Source organism: Monomorium pharaonis, chromosome 5 (genome assembly GCF_013373865.1).
Source record: "Monomorium pharaonis isolate MP-MQ-018 chromosome 5, ASM1337386v2, whole genome shotgun sequence".
Taxonomy (NCBI): Eukaryota; Metazoa; Arthropoda; class Insecta; order Hymenoptera; family Formicidae; genus Monomorium; species Monomorium pharaonis.
In genome coordinates, this window is record NC_050471.1 from 10,878,210 (window position 1) to 10,903,794 (window position 25,585).

General features: G+C 37.4%; 3 protein-coding genes across 6 annotated transcripts; 2 read left to right on the top strand and 1 right to left on the bottom strand.

The window, feature by feature from the left end:
- Positions 1-132: 132 nt before the first annotated feature.
- On the top strand, positions 133-12,670 carry LOC105829352 (cAMP-dependent protein kinase type II regulatory subunit). 2 transcript variants are annotated; one of them, XM_012668116.3, is made up of 8 exons: positions 133-1,205; positions 5,664-5,755; positions 9,505-9,588; positions 10,198-10,304; positions 10,594-10,855; positions 11,114-11,272; positions 11,387-11,489; positions 11,759-12,670. In XM_012668116.3, the coding sequence occupies exons 1-8, from the start codon at positions 989-991 to the stop codon at positions 11,887-11,889; spliced, it is 1,155 nt and encodes a 384-aa protein (XP_012523570.1). In that variant the 5' UTR covers positions 133-988; the 3' UTR covers positions 11,890-12,670. The 2 variants fall into 2 exon arrangements, with proteins under 2 accessions (XP_012523570.1, XP_012523571.1); XM_012668117.3 differs by lacking the exon at positions 133-1,205 and adding an exon at positions 1,238-4,337.
- A 4,005-nt stretch (positions 12,671-16,675) lies between these two features.
- On the bottom strand, positions 16,676-22,632 carry LOC105838311 (transcription elongation factor, mitochondrial). 3 transcript variants are annotated; one of them, XM_012683798.3, is made up of 8 exons: positions 22,486-22,632; positions 22,151-22,362; positions 21,858-22,003; positions 21,538-21,757; positions 21,278-21,421; positions 20,449-20,620; positions 20,007-20,234; positions 18,703-19,766 (listed from the first exon to the last, which is right to left on the bottom strand). In XM_012683798.3, exons 2-8 carry the CDS (start codon positions 22,208-22,210, stop codon positions 19,735-19,737), a joined length of 1,002 nt encoding a protein of 333 aa, XP_012539252.1. In that variant the 5' UTR covers positions 22,211-22,362; positions 22,486-22,632; the 3' UTR covers positions 18,703-19,734. The 3 variants fall into 3 exon arrangements, with proteins under 3 accessions (XP_012539261.1, XP_012539252.1, XP_012539242.1); XM_012683788.3 differs by having other exon boundaries at positions 18,703-20,234; positions 22,486-22,631; XM_012683807.3 differs by lacking the exons at positions 22,151-22,362; positions 22,486-22,632 and having other exon boundaries at positions 16,676-20,234; positions 21,538-21,776; positions 21,858-21,997.
- Positions 22,633-22,808: 176 nt separating this feature from the next.
- Positions 22,809-25,548, top strand: LOC105838305 (kinetochore protein NDC80 homolog). The gene is made up of 2 exons (XM_012683777.3): positions 22,809-23,198; positions 23,465-25,548. Exons 1-2 carry the CDS (start codon positions 22,970-22,972, stop codon positions 25,180-25,182), a joined length of 1,947 nt encoding a protein of 648 aa, XP_012539231.1. The 5' UTR covers positions 22,809-22,969; the 3' UTR covers positions 25,183-25,548.
- Positions 25,549-25,585: the final 37 nt, after the last annotated feature.

A 25,585-nucleotide genomic window follows, 5' to 3' on the forward strand; every position in this document is an offset into this window, starting at 1 on the left:
CGTGTCGAACATTAAGTATAAAATTAAAAAAATAAACATGCGACGTTGAATTAATAAAAATATATTTTTGTTTTTTAATCAATGATGAAAGGATACTCTCGTAATAGACTGTAATTAAAAATAGCCCGATATATGCGCCTGACTTGACAAAAGACGACGAGAGGCGCATGGTGGCCGTTGGCGGGTGGGTTCGTTCGTTTCGTCTCGAATCGAACTCGAAGAGAAATAATCGAAGCAGAGTCGAGAGCCAAAGGTGCAGGCGCGAGGCGCGAGTACCCGCACGCCCCGCCGCGCGATCCGCGGCGCGCGATGAGCCGCGAGTGTGCGGGTGCTGCTCTGCTGCTGCTAGCTGCTATCAGTCGCCATCTTAGCGACCGCGATCGGTTCATTCTCCGTGTCCTCGGGACGTTCCCGTCGTACGTCCGGCGCGACCGTAGTGCGCAGCGTCGTCACGGTAGGCAGCCAGCTCCGCCGTCGATAGTCAGCAGCGCGGTGCACCGGGAAGCGAGCGGAGCCTGGTAGCGCGCGGTGGCACCAGCGACGACGGTTCGCCGGTGCACGAACGGCCGGCGGCGCGGCGGGACGGGACGGCGACGGGAGAGTGGGCCATCGGCGGCGGCGACGGCGGAGGCGAAGCAGCAGCGCGACGAAGGTGGGCGGCGATACGACGTGAGCGTCGGGCGCGTTCCTCGCTCCTCTCCTGGTCCCGGGCCCGATTTTAAAGCTAAAGCCCAGCTTCAGGCTCCTCCTGCTCCAGCCCGCTGGAGAATTCGCCCGATCGCCCTGCTCGCCTCGGCCCGCGATCCCGCGAGCGAATTATTCGTGACGTAGACGTCCGTAGCGCGCGACCGTGTGCCCGTAGGCCTCCTCCGTCGAACCCTAAAATTTCTGAAAGCTAAACGAAACGCGCGAAAGGGAGAGTTAGGGGAGGACGTGGAGGAGACTCCTCGCGCGACAGCTACGATCGACGATCGTTGCCCGGAGGAAGATGAGCTGCCAACGTAACGCCGGCAAGATCACAGTGCCGGACGACCTGCGCGACGTCCTGCTCGAGTTTACGATCAGCTACCTGCTGGAGCAGCCCGGCGACATCATCGACTACGCCGTGGACTTTTTCACAAGGCTGCGCGACACACGGCGTACGCAGCTGATCCAGGCGGACGGTCAAACCTGCTCGTCCACGCCGGACGAGTCTGTCGATGAGGGTGAGTCTCTCTCTCTCTCTCTCTCTTTCTCTCTCCCTCATCTCTCGCTTCCTTCCTCCCTCTATCCCTGCCTCCGTCTCGTCAGGGACAATTCTGTCAATGACGCTTATTCCCCCGCAGCTAACCGAAAGGTCCAAAAACGTGACGGATAAACAGGATGAATTCACGATTGAGGTCCATTCTAAATGCGGCCGCGTCCTCGAAACGGGGATTTTACGGAGAATTGTGACCTTGTTACATCTTTCAAGTGGAGGGACCTTTCATCTTCGGTTCTCCGTGCGCGGGGAGAAAATCCATTTCCAGAAAATCTGTCGAAAAGTCTAAAATTAAATGTATCACGGTATTTGTACTTTTACGTTACAGTATTACGTTACACCGCGATTTAAAGCGAGAGGAAGTAGGGAAAAACGAGACGCCAGTCGAATTGATCCCACGAAGGCTCTTTCTCTCGCGAGATAACAGCGTTTCGCTATTTGCTTCTCGTTTAAATGGATAAATTAATGACAGATAATCGACGGAAACTTGAGAAACTCGTGCGATAATAAGATCAATCCGAGATCGTCACGTCTCGGGTAATCGAAAGAGAGAGAGATTAAAGGATCTCCCCCTTCCATTACTCTTTCCTATATTACAGATAGGAAGAATGAGATGTTGTTTGCGCAGGCATAAAGAGAGTGACGGATAGCTCGGTTAACTGGTCGTGATTAGTATCAATCACAGCGTTAGCAGAGTCAAGCTCGAGCTTGAGCTTCGAGGGCCGCTCGAATCGATATCGGTTGTAAGTTAAGTGTGCAGGATCGATTCCACCAACGTCAATTGACTCGTCACGTCGCGGTTTCGAGTCTCACTTTCTTTCCGGGGGGTGAGTCGCTGAGGCGGCGAGGGGAAGGGGGGAGGGGGAGGAAAGGTCGTGGTTCCGGGTATAATACTATAATGCAGAGAGCAAACCGTAACCGTCAGTAATCTAGCGGTGTGGTAGCGTGACAGGCAGCGACGGAATAATGATTTAATAATGCCCCGAGCACAATCCTTCACTTATTCCGTTTATCCCACGCCGTACTCTTTTTTTTTCCGTTTCTTTTCTCCTCTCTTTCGTCGATTGATAAGTTTGACAGTGTCAGACGATCACCGCCCCGGTGATCGTCTGAATTTCATCGCCGATTAACGCCGATTAATTTCGTCGTTGGTTCAACCGATTGCCCACCCCCTCCTCCCCCTTTTTTCCGAAACGGTATCGATTACGTCGATGATGTAATGCGAGCCATTATCTGAGATTAGCCTTAACTTGGAACGATATCGGTGGAATCGGCCTCCAAACAAGCCGCGTCCTTAATGCAAAATGTATTACGTCCGAACAAACGCCGAGTTGTTCCACTGAAAAATTCACGCGGTGCATCGAGCGTTTCTGTTCGCACGCAATTTTGAGTCGGCGTCGAATTCGATGAGACGACGTTCTTCCCTCTCCTTTTCCTTTCTCTCTGTGATACCGAAAACCATTCTTCCGCGAAAACCGAGACCGTTCTTCTCTCTCTACCCTTTTTTTTTTTTCAGATTAATTCGATTTTCGATTCTTTCCCATCTGATCGAAGAAATAAATCCTTTAAGTCTTGCGTAGAAGAGACTCGCGATCGCGGAAGATAAGATGCTCTTTGAGGACATTATTGAATTTCTCTCGCTGTCGAACAGACGAAAAGAAAGTCTTCCTGATCCCCGCCCGGGGAGTCGTACGGAGTTCTTTTTATAAAATTGCACGTATTATCGCACGCGTACACAAAACCACCCTCATCCATCTATCATTTATTATGTCTCGGCACTTTGGCGAACAATTCCGCTTCGGGGTAGCGAAGGTAGATGTTCGAACTAGTATTTCTTCTCTTTCAAAACGTCCTTCTCACCCGTTCGTATTTCTTCCCAGGTGTCCTTCCCATTGTCGTCGCCACCCGAACTTCCTGGCGAGTTATCTCAAACTGGAAGAGTAGAAAACCCCTTCCGGACTCGCGTTCTCCGGACTTTCGCGCGGCCTCCCTCCATTACGCCGTTCGTTAAACGCGTTTCCCGCAACTCCGCTCCGATCGCAGCCGCGACGATCGATCGAGATCCCCTCGGAGATTCTTTCACACGTGGTGGTTTTCTTCCGCGCGCGCTCTCTCCATCCCTTCTCCAGCCCTTCTCCATCCCCCTGCGCGACAAAGGCAAGACTTTATCGTCATCATCGTCGCGTAGGGCGGGGGGAAGGGGGGAGGAGAGACCGGCGGGGTGCTGCCTTCGGCCTTGTATCGAAGATGCGCATCCAGTGGTGGATAGATCCGATAGAAGAAAACGAGCGCGCGAAGCGGGACGTTCTCTTCTCCTCCGGCGCGGCGTCTCTCTCTCTCTCTCTCTTTCTCTCTCTATCGAAGTTCCAAGTCTCGTCGGAACGTCAGCGTCGCTTCGTCGTCGGGTCTCGTTTATAACTCTTTTTCGAGACCTGCGCGTAATTTGGGAAACCCTCTCGCTCGTTCTCTCGCGCGCTCGCTCAGTCGCGCCAACGCGGTTCGTCCGGTCCGGTCCGGTCCGGTCAGGCGCTGATCTCGCGGGGCGGGATTCTCGGATGCGCCGCGGTGCTTTCGACAGTTCCTCTCGTCCGTTTAGCGCTTGGATACCGGCACAACGATCCGCGATCCCGGCTCCGCGGCTTCCATCTCAGTGCGGTATCCCCTTGGTGGAAATCCGCGGCTCTCCTCTCCCTTCGGAAACCGCTCTGACGACCGTTAGGTAATCGTGTCGTTTGGCGACGATAGAAATCCAAGTGTCGAAGGGAGGAGAGTTGCCGAAGGCACACCGGTTGTGTAAATACTCGACGATTCCGCACGCGGATGTTACGCTGTTCCGGAGTTCATCACGTGCCACGTTCAAGTTTCTCTTCTTTTCCTCGCACAGCGTTGTGTTAACAAATTATTCGTGTCTGTGACCTGTAAGTAGACGCGGGATTACATTTACCTCCTAACGTCTTGATATACCGTGTGAGTCAAGTGGGCGTGAACGTGCTGCCAAGGAGGAACGTGTCCTCGTACACGTCTCTGCCGCGTGTTCCTCGTTTCCTCCCGGCGGACCAAATGTCGCTCTCCGTCCTCGAGCCAGTGGATGACAAAGGTGCGAAACCCCACGGAGCTCTCGTTGTTCCAAACTGATAGCGAGAACCCACTACAACCTTCAACCTTATGCCCCCTTTTCCTCACAAAGAGTAACGAAAATGCACAAACTTGTGCACCCATTCGAAATATATTTTCATCTTTGAACGTCCTATTATTGTTTTCTATTTAAAAGAATATCGTGCAAGTTTTTTTTACGCGTAAAGCTGCACTATTTAACGATGCTGCGAGAGAGAAAAAAAAGATATCGTTAATTATCAAAAGAATCTTTCGGAAAAGCAAAAGAAGTGTCATTAATTCACGAGAGCAGTTCTCTCGGAAACGAAAAGGTTTATCCCGCACGCATTTTCGCCTTATCCTCTTTATGTGGAACTGTTATTTCATTCACCACTCACCTGGTTACCGAGAATCAACGCGTTGCGCACGGAAAGTAGCGGAAAAGTACCCACGTAATCGAGACGAGAATGAAATGACGAGTATGTAAAATTTTTACCTCGCAAGGAAAACGCGCGTCTCTCGGTGAAAAAGTAGCGGCGCGGTATATAGTTATCGCGGTATATAGTTATCGCGTTCGATATATCCGCACTCGATATGTGTGCCGGGGCGTTCCAAGACGAAGGACCAACACTTGAGAAAGACGTCAACGGTATGTCATTATAGAAAGAAAAGTTTCGACGGGTCGCAAATTGCGACGAGATCGAGGATGAAACTTCCTTTGCGAGCTTCTGTCACGTAAACATCAACGTTAAGGGATACGTGTTTCCGCAACATTCAAAATGCTAATGTCGAAACTCGGAATATCATTCCGTCTATTCTCTCCTTCCTTTATCACCGGATTTCGCTGCAGTTAACGCCTGATGAACGAGCCAACGGAGTTTCTCGCATTTGCATAATTGCGCGACAAACCATTTTTTACGCAACGGTTTTTGCAATCGAATTCTCAAACATCTTTTTTTTTCTCAAAAAAACACAAACCAATTACGTAAATGTCAAACTCGACATGGTGAACGCGCATACAATTGTCATCCGTAATAAAATATGCGCCTGCATTTCACCGTCTGTAGTTGTGCATTTCTAGATTTGAACCGCAGCCGACTAAACTAAAAAAAAAAAAATCACTCATTTGCAATGAGCAGTAGTCTGTCATCTTTCTTTACTCTCCCTCTTGTTAATAAAGACCAAAGATTAGCTGCTCCATTCTTCGCTCCACTCCATCTCGTTTTACTTTATTTTAATCGATTTAATTGGTTTCAATACTTAATTCTCTCCCTAGTCTAATCATAATTTTGCTTCTCTGTTAAATCGAAATGTCTCTCTTGTATTTTAGAGCCACCAGTCGGCCGGTTCGCTTCCAGGAGGAAGAGCGTTTTCGCAGAGACATATAATCCCGAGGATGACGAGGAGGATGACGGCTTCAAGGTATACATATTGCATACGTTTCTGTTACTGTTCCACGAACTATCGCGCACGTTCTCGATAACGAGAATGAGGCGTATCGTTTGCGTGAGGTTTTGCGCTCTTATTTCTTTGAAAAAAAAAAAAAAAAAGAGGAAAGAAAAACTATCCGAATAATCGAAAAGGAAGCGCGTCAGGTCGCTCAAACATAGATCGTTCGGCCGCGATGAATTCCGTCGCGTGGCAATCGCGCCAATTATCGTCCGCGTAATGACGCTCTATTGGCTCGATGATTGTTTGAGCAACGGCGGATTTGCAACGCGTTCGAAAAAAACGCCATTCCTCCTCATCGTGATATCAGCCTCGATATGGGCCTCGGCTCGCCGTCGCATCGCCGTCGCTTCAATTATCAGTTGTCGCAACGACAGACGGCTGATATTTTTTCCCGACGACGATAGCCTCGGCAACGTGCACTTTTTACGCTTGTCACGTCTGTCGAATTGGCGAAAACCGATACGTCGATATGTCGTAACTGCGCAAGTAATCGCTGAGACCGCAAAAAAGAAAAATACGTAGGTATTTCACCGAGGCGATCAAGTAGGGAACCTCGATACGCGCGCGAATATTAAAGAGAGAGACGAGAATCTTCGATACGGGGAATACGCGGATAAGCTGAGCCGGTAGAGTCATAGTTTTCTCGCGGGATTAAAATACTATCGGGATCGATCGCCCACTTTTCACGCTAATCGCAAAGCCATTACGCGTTCTTGCGCGTTTCATTAAATATTTTCGCGTAGAGCTGCTGATGGCCTCGCGGACCGATTTCTAAAATCCCGAAGACGTGGCGGAGAGGTAACCGCGCGCGCGAGCAGAGAACAGGTTTATGTAATGCATTCGCACGTAATTTGTTATCGCCGGTTTTCGCCTCGATGAGGAGCAACGCGGCGGTGACGAACGCTCCTCTCCGTCTTCGATACGGAGGAAGAGAGAGAGAGAGAGAGAGAGAGAGAGAGAGAGAGAAGCAGTTTTGTTGTTTTTTTTTCGGTGATGTCAGAAAATAGAATCTCTCCCCCTCCCTCTTTTTGTCTCTCTCTCTCTCTCTCCCCTTATCCCATCTCTCTCTTTCTCGTTAAGAAATGTAGTCGGACGCCGCGCATGTATACGTGTGCATATATGTATACACGAGAGGTATATAATGTATATCATAGTCTATTAAAGCATAGCGCAGCCTCTCTCTCTCTCTCTCTTTTTCGCTCGCTCGCTTGCTCGTTCGCTCGCGACCTGTTGCCGCGCGAGTGACGAAACGCGAACGAGTTACTTTGCTCGGCGATGCGAGGTCGGCGATGTACCTTTGTGACGTCAGGCCTCGTGTTCGATAACCTGGCACGGACGTGATTTACATGTATACATATATATATATATGTACACACACGCGCGCGCGTATTACCGTCGTGTACGTACGTGTCGTACGTACGCGCATGTGAATGAGGGAGAAAGGAACGCGCACACGTTGTACGTGTTTACGTATGTGCGCGTGTATACGTGCCTGTGTACCGGGTAGTAAGGGGGTTTTGCGAGGGGTTGGGTTCTCGACGAGAAAGAAAAGAGAGAGAGAGAGAGAGAGAGAGAGAGAGAGGGAGAACGGTTTTCACAAAGATAGCTCTGTGGTGAATCCGATTATCGTCACCCCGTAGTGGCTGGTTACACCAAGAGGAAAATCGCCTATCTCTCTCTATCTCTCACCCGTAGGCCAGGTCGACCGACCGACCGATCGACCGACCGACCGACCGACCGACCGGATCATATTTTCTCTCTGCATGTTACGACCAGGACAATAGCAGAGAAAACTGGGACAGTCGCGATTTTTAGAAAGTCCAACGACTACTTCGACGTATGGCAACTTTCTTAAGCATTTTGCGATGAAAAGCACATACGGGCATTCTTCTCCAACGGTGAAATTCCTCGTCGAAAATTTGAAGTCGATTTTTCCTTGGCAACGACATACTTGCAATATTCGCGTTGTAAGTGAGAAATAGGAGTTGATTTTCATCAATCAAAATGAGTCTCTTGGAGCGCTGAGTAGGTAAACAATCTACACGTAGCTACAGAAAATATGATCTATCGAAAATGTGTATAATAAATGGAAACTCTGGAGAAAGAGCTGGAAAGGTCGATTTAGCATTTCGACGCCGCAAGTGCTTATCGCTAAAATGAAACACGCGCCGAACGTGCGCGACGAAATAACAGTTTTGCAGGTGGCAAAACGTCGACAAACGGTTGACCCTCGGCGAAGTTCTAATCATACGATATACACGCGGGCGGGCCACACAATGGTGCGGCAGATGGGACAGGTCGGTAATGGGAACGAGGAGTAACGGTTCCCTGCGAAATTGATCGTTTCTGTGTGCAACAATTGGCGGCGATAACGAAACAAAAGAACCCGTCTCCTCTCGTGGGGAGACCGATTACCGCGTGTGCACTTGCTGCGAGCGACAGGGGTATGCAATAATGGCCGCTCTATCCAACGTAGTGCAAACGCGAGAATCCCAAGTTTTAAAAAAACGAGAGATTGTAATAGGCGCGGACTATTACAGGCGGAGGGATTAGAGATCCTTAATAGCACGATACATTGGCAGTATATTGGTTAATATTGACTAAACATTGTTCATATCAGGAGTCCAAATTTCTCAATGCAATCAATGTTCAATATGAAAAATCGATTGGTTCAACATTTGCCCAATGTTGAACCAATTCTGCTGCTTAGGCAAATTGGCTAAATATAAAGTGAAGCGTCTACTTTACAATATTGCACCAATATTGGGAATATCGCCTTCACATTACATTAGGGATGATAAACGAGTAATGTAAACGTAATATTAACAGCGGCTTTGGCGAGGGCTTTTCCTGAGAATGAAACCTTTAACCCGTGGTCCATTTCCTTATTCAGAAAATTTATGCTAATTACGGTGATCGCGCGCTACGTTTTAGATGCTTCTAGGGATTAAGGATACTACACATTTGTAACTTTATCTAAGCTGCTATCGTATAAAAAAAGTATACGTAGTAGGCTTGTATAACTTTTATATGACCTCGTGGCGTTCCGGTTATTAATTAATAATTTCGCTAAAGATTCTATACGAAATCGTATACCTTGATAGTTCCGAAAATCTGAACAAACAATGCACTTTATCTCTGATATAATATGGTGAGTGGAGCGTGGGAGAGGTCAAAGTTCACCGTACCAGGCCCAGCATAAAGGGCAATATCTCAAGTCGTACTATCGAATTTGCTCGTTGTAGCTTTTAAAGAGAAATGCATTCTTATTACGCAGCAGACCTTATTGTATTTCTAAAAGTTGAAAATTCAAGAACAATCTGCAAAGAATAGGTAACAATATTGAATATACGGTGAATATATCAATATAGTAGCAAATTACACTCAATAAGAAATAAAATGTATCCTTAATACGTATAATATATTTACTAACTAATAATACTTTTTGTAAATATATAAACGGGAATATTGTTTAATTTAAAAAAAATTAAAAATAAAACAAAACGTTGTACGTTTCGCAGAATTTTCACTCGTCCAGATTCAAATTGTGTTAAACCGTTTCCTATTATTATTCATCAAGGGAGAAAACTTTCTTGTAAAGACAACGAAGGAACGATGTTTCAATTATACGAGCACCTTGATAATGAACTTAGAAATGTTGTCGAAGCTGCATTTTATCTTAAATTGCATTTTGTCTTCATACGGCTCATTGATTTCAGAGGGTCCATCCAAAGAGCGATGAGCAACGACAAAGGCTCGGTGAAAGCGTCAAGAACATACTCCTGTTTCGCGCTCTAGACGAGGTAAGTTAAACATAGTGCGTTCATCAGCCATGATCGCAAATAGGAATAGGTGTAACAGCAGCTTGTGGAATACCCGCGCCAGCTGGGCGAAATACCAAGAAATCCACGAATAATCTTTTATTAGGAGCAATCGGTTTTGCCAACAAGACGATTCGCATAACTGGGATAATTGTTTCTTTCATTCCGACTTGTTGACGCATTCAAGTATAAATTCCTGGACGTCACTTGCCTGTTAAGTAATATTACGCGTTAGAAAATACATTATTTTTCAATAAATATTATTTTAATATTATATCTTACGATCTTTAATTTTTATTCGACGAGGACAGGAGTTTAGTCTAAAAATTTTTATTTAGCGCAAAAGTCGATTTTATAATCAAGAATCAATTACGTTACGAGTAAAAATGTAATGATGAAACACCCCTGTGTATACGTATATAAACGCATTTATGTACGTAAAAGCACGTACATCGATTATCACCGCGATATTAACGTGAACGTAACTCCCCCTGCTTGCGTATTACAATTTTAAAGCCGATATTTTAAATCTTGGACGATAATATCGCGCTAAAACGTATTTATACGTGTATAATAAAATTACTTTTGCAGGAACAAATGGCGGACGTACTGGACGCAATGTTCGAAAAAATCGTTCAACCGGGAGAATTTATTATCCGACAGGGCGATGATGGTGATAATTTTTATGTGATCGAGAGGTAATACTTTTTCTTTATATATTACAGTTAACGTATCGATAGGCTTCTCCCTTCAACGGGAAACTCCAGTGAACCAAGAGGGAGGGGATGCACACAGTCGATCACAGTGCTTCTACTCAGAGCTGAAAATATTCGAACAATAATGCTTAGTAATCTAATTATTCGATTTTCCGTTGGAATTTGAAAAATTATTCAGTATATGTAACTTATTTTTTATCTAACTATTAATCTTCTGTTGTCTACATGTTTTCAATCACACCTCTATTTGTCGTGTTTGTATTTGTTTCAGAGGAAAATTCGAAGTGTATGTTAAAGATCCCGCCACAGCGAAAGAAAATCACATTCACACTTACGATAATCGCGGTGCTTTCGGAGAATTGGCCCTTCTGTACAATATGCCCAGAGCAGCCACTGTCAAAGCTATCACGCCTGGCACACTCTGGGCCATGGACAGGCAAACCTTCCGACGTATTCTCCTTAAATCCGCGTATAAAAAGCGTAAAATGTATGAAACTCTTATTAATAAAGTGCCGATGTTAAAATCTCTGGAGGTAAGATTTAGTAGTTATTTATATAATTACTTTTCTAATACGTTTCGAATATATTTGTTTTTTTATCTTAAGCAGCTCTCTAGTTTATATTTTAAGATTAAATATAATTACTGCACATTTTTATGAAAATAATTTTTTTTTTTCAATAAAAAAATATTTACAAATCTCATAAAATTACTTAAAGTATTAAAAAGAAACAATTGTCAAAATGTCAATTCTTACGAGTTTTATAACGTATTAAATTGTAAAATCTTTCAGGCTTACGAGCGGATGAATTTAGCGGATGCTCTTGTACCGAAACAGTATTCTGACGGCGAACAGATAATCAGGCAAGGCGACACCGCAGACGGAATGTACTTCGTCGAAGATGGCGTTGTCAGAATCACCAGACTCGGCGAGCACGGTCGTGAAATTGAGGTACATTTATACTATACGTTAATCTGGTTCATTGTGAAACGATTCGATTATGCCAGCGACAAGCGCCAAGAAAATTCTGTCCTTACTTAACCCGGTATTTTTAATATTCTATAGATTAATCGTGTTCCGGCTGGCGGTTATTTAGGCGAGCTGGCACTTGTGACGCATAAACCACGCGCTGCTTCGGCCTACGCTGTGGGGGATGTCAAACTGGCATGTAAGTTTATTTCATTACTGCTTACGATTCTCAAATTGATAGGTAATCAATAACATTGCGCCGAGTAATTGCAGATATCGATATTTACCGCAGTTATCGGGCTTGTTAAATGACGGAAGATAGCCGCGATATCTCTCTCTGTGCATTCAAATCTATTTTGAAATCCTATATACAGGATGTTACGCTTTAATGGATTCATATGAATAACAATTTTACTTGTCTCAAGTAATTATCTCACTTATTTAAACGGTCATTCCTTACGCTTACAGTTTTGGACGTTGAAGCTTTCGAACGTTTGCTCGGCCCGTGTATGGAACTTATGAAACGTAATATCGACGATTACGAGGAACAACTAGTCAAAATTTTCGGCAGCAAAACCAACATCTCTGACATTCGATGAACTGTTTCTGGACAGAGTCACATCATCATGCTGCTGTACTAAAGGACGCGACACTTTCGTACGGTATATATAATATATAACGAGCACAAAAGAACTTGTACCACCTACTTCTGAATCTCATCCCGCGTGTTTCGGGTATCATCTCGGAGTCAACAACTGTTTTCATATGACTGTTCACTTAGACGTATACCGATTAAGATTCGTCGATAATAGTTACCAAGTTTATACCTACGACACACATTGAACAAAGCTATAGGCTGCTCGATTATGTGCGCGTGTACAACGTATAACAACATTTTAATGACTATTCTCTAAGACTGTTGGATCGAAAAGAGAGTATTAGTGCATTTCATTACACGCTCGATCGTTTGCGAAATGAATATTTTATTTATTATTGCCCCAGTGAAAGACCGGAATAATATTTTGAGGTCTACGATACAAAAGTATTACTATAATATTTAACTTGTTCTCGGAATGATTCAAGTTTATCTCGATGTATTCAATCTATATGCTCATCAATTAGTGTGTACTCTCGTACATTGCTATTTTTAAACAATGGCTACATTTATAAGACATAGTATGAGTAGAATATTCGAAATTGAATGCTCTTTTAATGTTACTCTCTGGCGAAAGACAGATTACAAGAAAAACGACTATATTAGTAATTGAATATTGACACGAATCTCTTGCAAGATTTCTACGAAATATCTAAATATATATATGTGCATATCACTTTTTCAGAGATACTGAAAGTAGTAACATTGCCATTTTTTATGAAAAACGAACAATACTGTACGATATTCTTTGATATACCCATTTAATAATGTAATATCTTGATAAAATATCAGGTCAGAGAGACAATCAAGGTATATATTTTGTCTATGATTCACAAATAATAATGCATTTCGCGAATGAATATGTCGTACACATAAATATGCATTATATGCAACGTACGCAATAATGAAATAATTTCTTAATTCCTAATGTTATTTTAATTTTTTTTTAATAAAACGACTTGTAATATATACATGAATTACTTTTTCATGTATTAATATTAATGTCTATATGTATATATCTTTTACATTAAAAATAATACATTTATAAAAGATATATATATATATATATATATATATATATATATATATATATAAAATTGATGCATAAATATGTATCACATTAGTATATACCATGTATCACATTAACAGGTTTTTAGTTAAAAACAATTATTTTCTATTAATAGAAAAATTGATAAACGCCAGAGTCGTACAAGCGCATTCTATTTCGGATATAGAATACTCTCCAAAAAATACATAAAAAGTTTTGAACTAAAGGAGCCTTAAAATTGACTTAAATGCGTGGATATAACGATGCAAAACGAATGTATATGCATTGAGCGTGTACATGTACAGAGTGATATAAAGGAAAAAAATATAGTAAATGCATATAAATGTGAACTAAGAAAAAAAGGACATAACATTTTCTAATTGCTTTGTACTTGTATGTATCAGATTAGATTAAATTTTAACATAAAAGAGAATAACCGCGCGTTTAAGCCAATGTTAAATTCAAGTGTGTCTTGCCGATAAATAATGGTAACTTGAGGAACGATTACGAAAATCCGTCAACTTATTTTTATTACATATGTACAAGACACTTTATGTATATGATGATATATGACATATATATGAGAGAATAGCATATGTTATATGTCATCATGATAAAGTCCAGTCAAAAACCAATTCGATTATAGTATGGACAAGTGCGAATGCTAGTCACTTTTTATGACCGTGTTTTTGTCACGCTCCCTTCTGACAATTTCAACGGTCGCGAAAAAGAGAAAAAAATACTTTTTATTGTAGTGTATTTACTACGTGACTGAAACTCATGATGAAGCGGCAGGGCTTTTTAAATAATATCACAATCGTGTGAGGGAGAAAAGGGAGACTAGTACGAAACAAAGAGAGAATAGCATAAGAATTGCTAATAATCGTTATATTATCAATTGTTTACTCTTGCGGCACTCATGCCTTGCATGACGTATAATTTTTTTTCCTTTTTTTCCATGCATGGCTTATTCTTTTATAAATAGTTGAATCAAATCTTGTGGAATTTTTTTCCAAAAATAGTTAAATAAATTAAATTAATATCAGGCTTCGATAATCTGAAGACAATTCACATTTTAGAATGTCAACAGTTGAAAAGCGGTTTGTTTCCAATGTAATATTAGTATCTTTAGTCTTCCATTATATCTCCAGGCTGTGATATTATTTTCGACTGAGTATTTCATTCCTTTCTTGTAATCTTGCAAGAGAAATAAAAGAATATCATAATTGTTATCGAATTTGCGAGGCATCAAAGTGGTGAATTTATTTTAAATGATTCAGCCAATGTATCTATCATATATGTAAGCGCGACAGAGATTTTAATGGATTAGTAAAAGTAACTTGATCATTGTTGGACACGAGAAACTCCACACGCAAATGAAAAAAAGAAAAAGAACAAAAAAAGGAGCCGATTTGCATACTAAGTACACTTGATACGCATAAGTACTTATTGTGTTAGATTACATTCGCTAAATTAAGTGTGAAGTATTAAAGTTAGAATCTGTCCAATTCGCATTGTTATATGTATCTATCATGAGATTTATCTTATGTGTTGCGTGTTGTCGTTTATGTATGGGTGTGGGTGTGTCGTTGCATGTGTGTATGTCAATCGAGCCAATAATTTGTTAATTTATGTTGCTACTATTGATAGTTTACATTCTCCAGTAGTTGTATAATTCATGTTATCGTTATTAAAGTTAATGCAGTACACCGAAATGTGTCCTACAGTTAAATATTATAATAATAGTATGCCTTATTGTGCCACTGGATCTTCGTCTTTCTGCTTTCAAAGGGAGAAAGATTTATGAAAAATCGAAGATACAGATTTCGTTGTACATCCGCGATCTGCACTGCTGGATAAAACGATTAGACACTTTAATAAATTTGCATAAATGCCTTCATAAGTCAATAACTTTAGCGAATTAAAAGTTACGAGAAGCGGCATAACGGAAGGATAACTAAGATAACCAAGTAAACATTTATTTTTAAAAAATTATAAAAGTTGAATTCATATAGTACTAATAACTTCATATTACAAGAAAAGGTATTAGAATTGTATTTTAATCTACTATGTTTAATTATAAGAAAATATCTTATAATTAAATCCAAATTCCATCTATTCTCTTTCAGTTAGAAACTGATTATAAATTTATTCATTAAAATATTTTAATGATAACATTTTTATTTGCTTATATTTTATTTGCTTTATATTTTATTTGCTTTATATTTTATTTGCATAGTAATGTTATTTAATGTAAATTTGTGTCTTAGTACTTTTTCATAGTGTTTTATCATTATGTCCAGCAATGTAGTACCTACGTGTAATATTCAACGATGGGCATTTAATCCTCCTTTTTACAAGTTTTCAAACAATTTAGTTAATGTAAAATTTCGAATAATTTTGAGTATTATTGGAGAATTTTAGTGAATCTTCTGTATCTTAAACTTGTTTTTTTTTATTCTTGAAACTCTTAAAATTATCGAAGATCTTGGATTTGATTTTAAATTAAAAATCTCTAGATATATATATTTCGCGTAAATGTCGTCTACATTTATCATATAAAAAATTTAACAAATGCAAATGTTTCAAGATTTTTAAACTGAAAAAGTCGTTGTTTATTAGTCTTTCACGAACTTTTTATTTCAAATAATGTTTGAAATAATTCGAAACTTTCGTCGTAATAAATTTAAAACACTTGTTTTATCTCATCACTAGCTGTATTGCAGTTCTAGTCCAAAGTGGCATGCGACATAGAAAAATGTTTTCGACCAAATAGTATGTATCAAATCAGAGTTGATGTAATTATATCCGTAATGTGCCAGTAATACTTAGTTTTCCCGTTTGATTTATGTTTTTCTTTGTACAACGATATTTCTAATTTTTCTAATTTATCAAATGTAGCTTTAGTGGCTGTTATGTATTATATATTAGCAATGTATCATTGTGCATGTAACAGTGCACTTTGCATCGGACCAATTTCAAGGAGCAATTGAGCTTGCGACTATCTTTTCTTGCTTTTGCTCGTATTCTTTCTCATCGTATATAGCTTCAGCGTATTCTTCGCTAATGTGAAAACCCGTTGTATGAAATTTTAAACTAGTACATACGTACTAATAACTTTACTGCCCCTATCGTAAATCACGGTGATTTTAGATATTATTTCCATGCACATACGTGTATCGTGGCTGTAAACTTTATATAAAGTTAGAGCTGTATACACATAACTTGACAAATATTTACGGAACCTTTCAAGTAATTCTCGAAACCCTGCATTAATTAAGAAAAGCAATATGAGTCTCAAACTTGATTGCATGCTGACAATCGTCCGGTGTCATCATAAACGCTTGCATTATCGAAAGTATTTTTATATTTTCTCCCTTTATAACTTCTTTTAGAAATCTCTTTAGCATTTATATATACCTCTTTATTTTTGATACTGCACTTCTTTCTCCATACTTAGATGTTAATAATATTGTTTTGTCATTGAAAAAATTTTCTCTTAAATTTTGATAGCGACAATACATAAGTTGACGCGTCGTGGATGCTTACATTTAATTAGAATAAAATGGAAAAAGAAGAGTACACTTCTTAGTTAAGTAATTGTATAAATCGGGCAAACATTTGAGGGCCCAAAAGTCTCTCTCTCTCTCTCTCTCTCTCTCTCTCTCTCTCTCTCTCTCTCTCTCTCTCTCTCTCTCTCTCTCTCCCCCTCCCTCCCTCCTTCGCTCTATCTTTCTCTCTTTCTTTCGCATGTTCCCGTTGTGTCCCATTTCCATTATGTCTTCGAACCAAAGCATGATAAAAGAGGTACCTTTCTGATTGTACTATGAATGTTGAAATTTAGAACATATAATTAGCCTTAAAATGTCTGTACACGTTGCTTGAAACGTATTATACATATATCGAATTACATCAGAATGGTTCTCCTTGTGTTCCATTAGCGTAGGCAGTATAATAAATTTTTTGGGTGACTTCTACGTTTAAAGCGAACCGCGTCAAAGCTTACTATGTGTATTTTTCATTTTGTAATCCGTTCGACGACGTAACCATCTGATGTGTTAAAACTCTTTATATCCTCGAAAGAAGAGACGACAGAAAAGAAAAAGAGACACATTGAAATATGTAACCTTGGAGAATAATCGGTATATCTGCATACATATCGCTTATTTTATACTTCAACAAAACTCTATAAAGTTTTTTTTAATGCGCATATATTATAGACTATTAATATTATTATTCAATTTGTTTCGTATATATTTAATAATATTTGGAATGCGATCCTCTCTCCTGTATATTTAATAAGTTTTGTACACATATGCGCATATATGTAGGAACAATTATAGGTATAACAAACTGTTGTAAATTACAAGATAGTACGTACTTAACGTTCCTTTGTTTCGCAATGTGTTATAGTATTGTATGATGAAATATCCACATATATGCATATATATGTATATATATTTTATATATGTATATGTATATATATATGTATTACTTATAGTATATTGTACACAATTGTTAGATATATATATATATATATATATATACACATACAGCATATATATCTAAAGTGTACGTACATATACACGTTGGATATGCATGCAAATATACGAATATATATAAAATATATGTATATATATGTCAACACTCGTTTCCAGCTGGTCTGATCGGGTATCATTCTAATAATTATAATGTGTTGACCTGGTAGTGATACGATTTGAAGTAATCTGGAGCCGAATGTGCAATCGCTCGATCTGATTGTACGATACGACGCAGATGTATGTCCATATATAATTTGTTAATATATATCGAGAAGTAAATAGATTTTACTAAAGATTTCTGTATGCTGAGCAGCAGGTTTATCTTCATACAATAGATGTAAACCGAGAGTAATATCGATAATCGAAGGACTAGAGCAAATTGAACGAGTATTTGTGCGCAAGTTTTGTAACATAAATTTATAAGATGCGCGATTACATGTTCATGTTTTTTCTCTTTTTAATAATACAAAAATTTATTTGTACAAAGAAAACGAATCTCGTTGCAGGCGCTTACAAACTTGTAATAACAATTATATGGCCAAGATGGAGCAATTGATACTTGAAAATCAGAAAGTTCGCTTTTTTGTGTCTGTATTTAACCGATGTTTATAAATTAATTATGTTTCTTATTGAATTATTCATAAGCGTTATATTTGACAATTTGATGTAAATGACAATGTCTTTAGACATATTTTCATCTAACATATTTGTTAGAACCAAAGATTCGATTCTTATTTAAAAATGATTCTAATTTAAATGATTATGTCAAGTTTTTTATCGTTAAATAAGTAATAATAAAATATTCTTCTTAAATATTTTGCTCGATGCAAAAATGGGGAACAGATTTCTAGCGCGGCATATCTATATGTATATATGTTCAATGACACGTACCAGTATTGGCAAGCACCATATTGAGAAATGAGGAATTAAACAAATGAGCTTGTTTGCATACAGCTGATGTAATTGTCATTATACTCATATTCTTATACAGAATATCGTAGAAAAATTGGACGCTGTTTTAAAGGTTGTGTTTATTTAATAAAGAGCAACTTAGAGAAACCGGATCTCCCAAGTTACCCCATTATATTGTAATCTTTTTACTTTTTTATCAATTCTTAATTGTCGCATTCTCAGTTCGTTATTGTATCGAACTTTTGTCATTGCAACGTTTTTTTTTTTAAACAGTTTCCAAATCTTTTCTACGATACTTGACATCTCGTCGCGCGTAAATTGAGTTCGGATGTCTATGTGCGTATTTTTGCGATGGAGCCTAAGCGCGGTTGTAAACTAAAGTCTCAGATGCATACAATAGAAAATAAATATTTGGTGTGTCTCCCTTTATGCTTGATCAGCTAACATTTCGTACACGCTTGTCACACAGCGTCACTGCCCGAGATTAAGTAGCGATTGATATATTCCCTGTGTAACACCATATCTCACAGTCATCGTGATTTTTCATACATCTTGGCACGAAGAATTCTATAGGATGTATATTCAGTTCGCCAGGAAACTTTTTGTGTCCATTCGCGAGGCTTTGCCTCTTGCTCTCGTATACTCATTCGGTGATTCTGCAAAACATCGTCCGGGTGATCCTATTTTTTCTAGCAAACGCCCTGGTACGTTGTACAATCTTACATGAAATAACCGGATGTGAGTTTGTATTCGAGCAGCGAGCAACAATATACACTTGGTATACTATAAATAGATAGCATAATAAAGTGAGAATAAATAAATAGACCTGTACAGAAGTTTATTGTATTTATTAATATTATTGGTAACTCACGTTTACGTACATTTTCGATCACTATGAAAAATAAACTATTTTAAATTAAATACAAAGATAAATATTTTACGTATTACGAGAGTTGCCAACATTCCTCTTGTAACTTAATTAAATCCGCTGAAACTGGAAATTAAATGTAAATTAGAACCTATTGAAATTAAAATTAAATATAAATAAAAGTCAATCATGTAGGCAGATAGATAGGAATTTAATATTGTAGTACCTATTTGCTTGGTAGAAAAAACAAAATGCCATTTTTTTGTAAATTTATTGCAATCTTTCACCTGATAATTTTGTTGTTGTATTATAAACTTACAGCATTGCGTTCAAATAATTGTACTCTAATTGACAGATTGTAACTTGTCCTGACATAATTTCTTTCCTTGATTGTAATTATACAAACATAGCATACTTTATTTATAGAAATGCTGGTTTTGAATTTAATTTTTCTGCAATACAATTTAAATAAATTATAAGAAAATTTCTTTATTTTACAAAATATATTTATTAACTATTCTCTTAGCAAGATATCTTAGATTATCTTTTTGTTGATGATTAAGTATCATCAATAATAGATAATATCACATTTTACATTTTATATTATCTCTGTAAAACATCTCGAAGAATCATGTCGGTTCTTTTATGTACAATTAATTCCATAAAAGCTAACGCTATTAATAATGACCAACCAATTTGTTCTTGATCAATAGAACTTTGTGCATTATACATGTCTTTTAATTCTGTTCTTATTAACACTTGAGATTCCTTGGTTTTTATCGGTTTGTCGCTTTCTTGCAATAGCTTTTGCAGCATGTATTGTGAAGAAATAGTCTCGTTGTCTATTGTCAGTCCATAGATTTTTCGTAATACATGCTGTCGAAGTATAAATATATTGTTTGTTACAAATCCTGTAGTATCTGAAAAATTTGTAATAAAATAGTTATATTAGACTTTTCTTTTCCATACAGTATATAACAGAAACATTAACACTTTAGAACGACTTACGAAAGTGTTTAACTTTCAAATTAAATGATGTGTGTGTGTGTGTGTGTGTGTGTGTTGTGTGCGCGCGTACAGCTCAAAATTTTTATATTTATTTTAGAATTAATTGATTCCTGACATTAAACTTACCATTAAATTTACTATTTGACATAGTCAGATACGATAGAATGATAGCACCTATTATAGATTGTTGTACAAAGTTCTGATAAAACTGACGATTTTGTATACGGCCTACATCACCACCAATCTCTTGCATTATGTACAGATCAGCCTTTGGTAATTTTCTAGCAACTGGTATTACCTAAAGAAAAAAAGATAAAGTTATAAAATACTTATCCTGTATGATTGACAGCAACTAAGATTTTTAAGGATGTATCGGACTGAAGTTCAAAATGGTACAAAGTTGCTAAAAATTTGTGAAATTGTTCTTTTAGTTTCCCTAATGTACTCCAAAAAATTAAAAACGCATCCACTAAACGGTTGCTGAGTTATAACTATTTTAATTTTCACTGATATTACATGATATCCTTTTCTATCTTATGGAAAAAGACGATCTTGACGGATGAAACAGCTAAAAAATATAGAAGAAATAGTACCAATGTTTTAAATTTTTTTGTACACCTATTATATGAATAGATGAAAATATCTGCCAAGTTTCAATTATCTTCACTATACCATTTTAAAAAAATAAAATATAATTTGAGATAATTGTGCATTTTCACTGTCAAAAGTTTAAACTCATAAGTGAAAAAAATCGCAAATGAAAAATATCTTTGTAAGAGTAAAAATAAGACTCCATCCTATCGTTCAAGTTTCTTATATCTAGATTTACTATGCGTTAGACATAGATATTTAAGTATTTCAAATTTCATGCACTTTTGTCTAAGATTGTATGTCCGATACACCCTTAAACTTATTCTACTAAATAAAAAAAAATCTTTAATGCTTCAATATTTACTGTTTGGAGTAAAGAATGAATATTTTCTTTTTTTTGCCACTGTAAGGATTTACAGTTCCACAATAACACCTCGCAATCGCGATTTAATAATGACCAACTTATCATTCCATATCCTATGTGTATGCCTAATACTGTGTTAATATCCTGCAACACATAAATAAAATATGGAATTGATCGAAAAAAAGAAAGTAGGAAAAGTTACATTTTTAAAAATAATTTTTAATCAAATAATTAAGAAATATTTTATTTCTAGTACCTACCTTTAAATTACTTTTGGTATTTTGTGGTGTTACAACTAAGCCTCGTATAATCTTTTTAGGTGTTGCTCTTTTCTTGCCACATAGAATTGATTTATAAAAGTTATATACATATTTGTTATTCATATTCTTTACTTTTAACAAATCGTGCAGCGATTCAAATGGGCCATTATTTGCACGGTACAATTCTAATATTTCTGCACGTTTTTTTGTAATAGAATACCTTTGCAAAAAATCTAACACTAATATATGTATGAACAAAAAATTATAATACATTACGCATACAAGTTCAGAAAATTTTCTTATGCAAGTAGTTAACTTACTGTAATAGATCCTTCGTAGTTTGACTATTTATTACTTGGAGTATTTTCTCCTTATCTTCTGGAGAGAGAAGATTCAAATCGAAAGCATTGGTGCACATGGTACTCACTTTAAAAATAGTTGTATTTTGTGCCCAATACTTATAGATCTATAAATTGAGAATTTTATAAAAAGAAAAATTAAAAATTTTTTAATTTATACATGAGATATTATTGTAAACAATCTCTTACATATCTATTATTTAAAAATTAAAACCTCTACAACTGCAAAGAACCTATAATATAAAAAAGCTTACCTGTCCTCTCTGATTTTTTATAATTGTATTAAAAAATCTTGTCAGCATCATGTTCCACATTTTGTATTAGATCACTGACATAAAATATGATACAGTTGATCGTTAATCATCTCTCATTAATATATATTCAATTGGAGTCTCCAGCATGTATTTAAATAAATATATTATTCTATGCACGTGTTAGTTTGTAGTTGCCTTTAGTTGTACGTTTTCTGCACATGAAATGAAACAGATATATAAAAGGCATTAGAGAGAGAAAGAAAAAAGATAAAAAGTACATAAAGTTCAGCTATAAAGAGCACAAATCATTAAACCAATTAAACCATCAATCTAACCTAATTTGATGTGCAACCGAAAACATTTCTAGTGGTATTATATGTGGCACTTTACGCGTTCAAAATAACATCGTATATCATTGCGACTTTAGAAGAAAAAAGCTAAGAAAAAATGTAAAAACTACAGATGTAATTTAATATCTTCGTAATTTTTTATATTTGAAATACGATAGATATATAATTAAATATTAGAAAGAAAAGATGAAAAGTACAGGAAGTTCAGCTTATTAAAGAGCTGCCTAGTACGTATCTTGGCGCCAAGTTGGCTCAAGTGTCAGAACATGCCAGAGAATTTTGCCGCTTTAAGTTGACGACACTAGATTCAGCTGAATAACTGAAAATTCAAATTTCACGTCCAAGCGTCCTCAATCTTACATACAAGTGACACATACAAGTGTTTACAAGTGTTCACAAGTCATTACGAGTTCAGCGGAAGATGTTTGCGGACTTTTTAATTTTGTGTGTTGCCTGGTAAAAATAAGCAATGCATCAGAGTCATACAGTCAGACGTAGATCATCCAGTAATCCCGTAAGGATATCCGCTATCGAACGGGAAGACAAGAGCTTAACTCGGAATGATCAACGAAGGACGCAAACGCTGAAATCAAAGGGAATCTCGATTGGTGAAACCTCTCATATTCCCAGACCTCGTTTTAGAAGTTCGTCCAGCGATAGAGCGGGATCGCTCGGCAGAAAATCATATTTGAAAACAGGTAAAGTAACAGCATTACAATCAAAATTTATCTTTTGTAATTGTAAGTTAAATATGAGTTCTCGAAATGTACATTTATCATTTATAAGACTGAGATATAAATGGGATAAAAGTCAGGCTCAAACCTAGGATTTGCTGACTATAGATCAATCGTTTTTACACAAAACCATGTCCCGCGAGTCTATTTTCTTTTATTTTTAATTATTTGGAAAAAAAAGGATTTTTTTCTATTTAAATCATTTTTAATTCATATATGTATGTTTGTAGGCAAGACTCCGCTACATCAACCGACAACTCCAATCACTCCAGCAAGACTTTCTACTAAGCTTCCACAAAGTGTAGTACTCACAGCAAGTTCGAGCAGACTCCATGGGTCGTTACCGATAGGTCGATCGCCGTCCGGCGATCGTGCTGGCACCGTGGGATCTAAGGGTCCTAGAAAAGATACAAGACCCCTAACAGATAAAACTTACCAGATGACCCTACTGAATAAAATAGATAATTTTTTTTATGTAAATCAGTGCTCAACAATGCTAAACAGCAACGGCAGTTTGAAACCAATCACATTAAAAATGTTCGTGGAAGTTTCTAATTTCTTATTGAAGTACCTTGATATCAAACAAGATCTTACAATGACAAATTATGTAGATGAATTACCAAAATTTGCGAAGAAGCTACACTATCCTGGTGTGATGACTAAATCATGGCTAAAGACTGCCAATGCTATGCATTCATGGCCTTATGTTCTTGGTTGGATCGGCTGGTTGGTAGAAGCATGCCAAGTAAAAGAAATTGCATTGAATAGATATGAATTAGAAACCTTGCCATTCATAGGAACACAGCAGCAAGCTCAAAGTTACAGCATGGAATTTCAAGCATTGTTGAAATGTTATAAAGCTTGGAATGATGAAAAACTTGACGAGGAAGAAAAACTATTGAATCGATATCTTCAAGATGTTTTAGTTCAACAGGGCATCACTGATGATGATATAGCTCAGGCACATAAAGAGTTAGAAGAAGAAAACATAAAGTTACAAATCCATGAAAAAGAGTCGCAAAAACTCAATGAAAAAATTGAACATCTGCAACAAAAATTAGCATCTTTGCGTGCTAAGGAATCTAAACAATTAAGTAATATTAATACCATGGAGGATTATATAAACCAAGTTTCCACTGAGACAAATCAATTGAATGTAGAACGCGAATTTTTAAAAGAACAAATTCGGATAGGAAATATACAGTATGAAGAATTGAGTTCTACTGTGAAAAATCAACCTATGTCCAAGATGGAAAAGGAGGAGATACTTAAAAAATGCACAGAAATACAAAACTATATTCATCAATTTGATGAACATTTGAAAGATTATCAAAAAGAATTATACACTTTAGATATAAAATTAGCATCTTTTAATAATAATCTCAATAAAGCAATATTAGCATATAATAAGGAGGTCTTCATGCATATTGACAATGATGGCGTGAATTTCGATGAATTAAAGCTTCCGGAAAAAGGATTGTTAAATCCGCAGATAATGGACGTAATGAAAGAAAAGGCAGCTTTAATAAAGACATTCAATGAAACATTGATGAAGCAAAGCAATGAAACGGAGTCTTTTATTCGTTCTGAAACTACAAAACTGGAAAAATTGCAAGAAAAAATTAAATCTTTGCCGGATGAAAACAAATTGAAAGAAGACATGTCTCACATTAATAAGATGAAAGTAGATGCGAAAAAAGAGAAAACCAAACTTATGAAACAGATTGAAGATCTGAAAAACGAAATTAAAGAAATGCAGAATATGATGCCAGATTTACAAGCAATAGACCATGAAATAGAAGAGGCACAAGACAAATTAGATGCGGTCATAAGAAGAAAGACTTTTCTAGAAAGAACTGCTAAACGATTTTTTGAAAAATTGTATAAAATTATAGGTGAACATAGAAATGAACTTTATGATATTCTAACAAAAGATAGAACAAAATAGAATTACATAACTGTATAAATATTTTTATACTTATATGCGCTGATTGTTTTATGTATCTTCATTTTTTTCTTAAATAAATAGAGATAGACACATATTTACCTGATAGGTAAATTTACCTTTGGAACAACCGGAAATTGGAACAATCAGCCATATGCCTACCATCTCTTATTTGTATCATACAATCTTATTACACTATATTGTGTATTACTGTGATTTCAGTAATACTGTCAATACAATATTGTCGCATCTTATTAAAATATAATGTGTACAAAAAGTATTTATTTCAAATAAAGAGTTTATAAATATGTCTTTCTCGCAGAACTTTCGTGCGCATTACTTATGTACAAATAAAATAGACGTACGTTCTTATTTCGTATCTTTTTCTTTTTTCTTTTTTTTACAA

Excerpts from the sequence above, each read along its gene's own strand:
- LOC105829352 (XM_012668116.3), top strand. The coding sequence starts at position 989 with ATGAGCTGCCAACGTAACGCCGGCAAGATCACAGTGCCGGACGACCTG. Across the intron at positions 10,856-11,113 it reads CGATGTTAAAATCTCTGGAG|GCTTACGAGCGGATGAATTT; the intron begins GTAAGATTTAGT and ends AAAATCTTTCAG. Across the intron at positions 11,490-11,758 it reads GGGGGATGTCAAACTGGCAT|TTTTGGACGTTGAAGCTTTC; the intron begins GTAAGTTTATTT and ends TTACGCTTACAG.
- LOC105838311 (XM_012683788.3), bottom strand. The coding sequence starts at position 22,210 with ATGTGGAACATGATGCTGACAAGATTTTTTAATACAATTATAAAAAAT. Across the intron at positions 21,758-21,857 it reads ACTACGAAGGATCTATTACA|GTATTCTATTACAAAAAAAC; the intron begins GTAAGTTAACTA and ends TTTTTTGCAAAG. Across the intron at positions 20,235-20,448 it reads GTCAAATAGTAAATTTAATG|ATACTACAGGATTTGTAACA; the intron begins GTAAGTTTAATG and ends CAAATTTTTCAG.
- LOC105838305 (XM_012683777.3), top strand. The coding sequence starts at position 22,970 with ATGCATCAGAGTCATACAGTCAGACGTAGATCATCCAGTAATCCCGTA. Across the intron at positions 23,199-23,464 it reads AAAATCATATTTGAAAACAG|GCAAGACTCCGCTACATCAA; the intron begins GTAAAGTAACAG and ends GTATGTTTGTAG.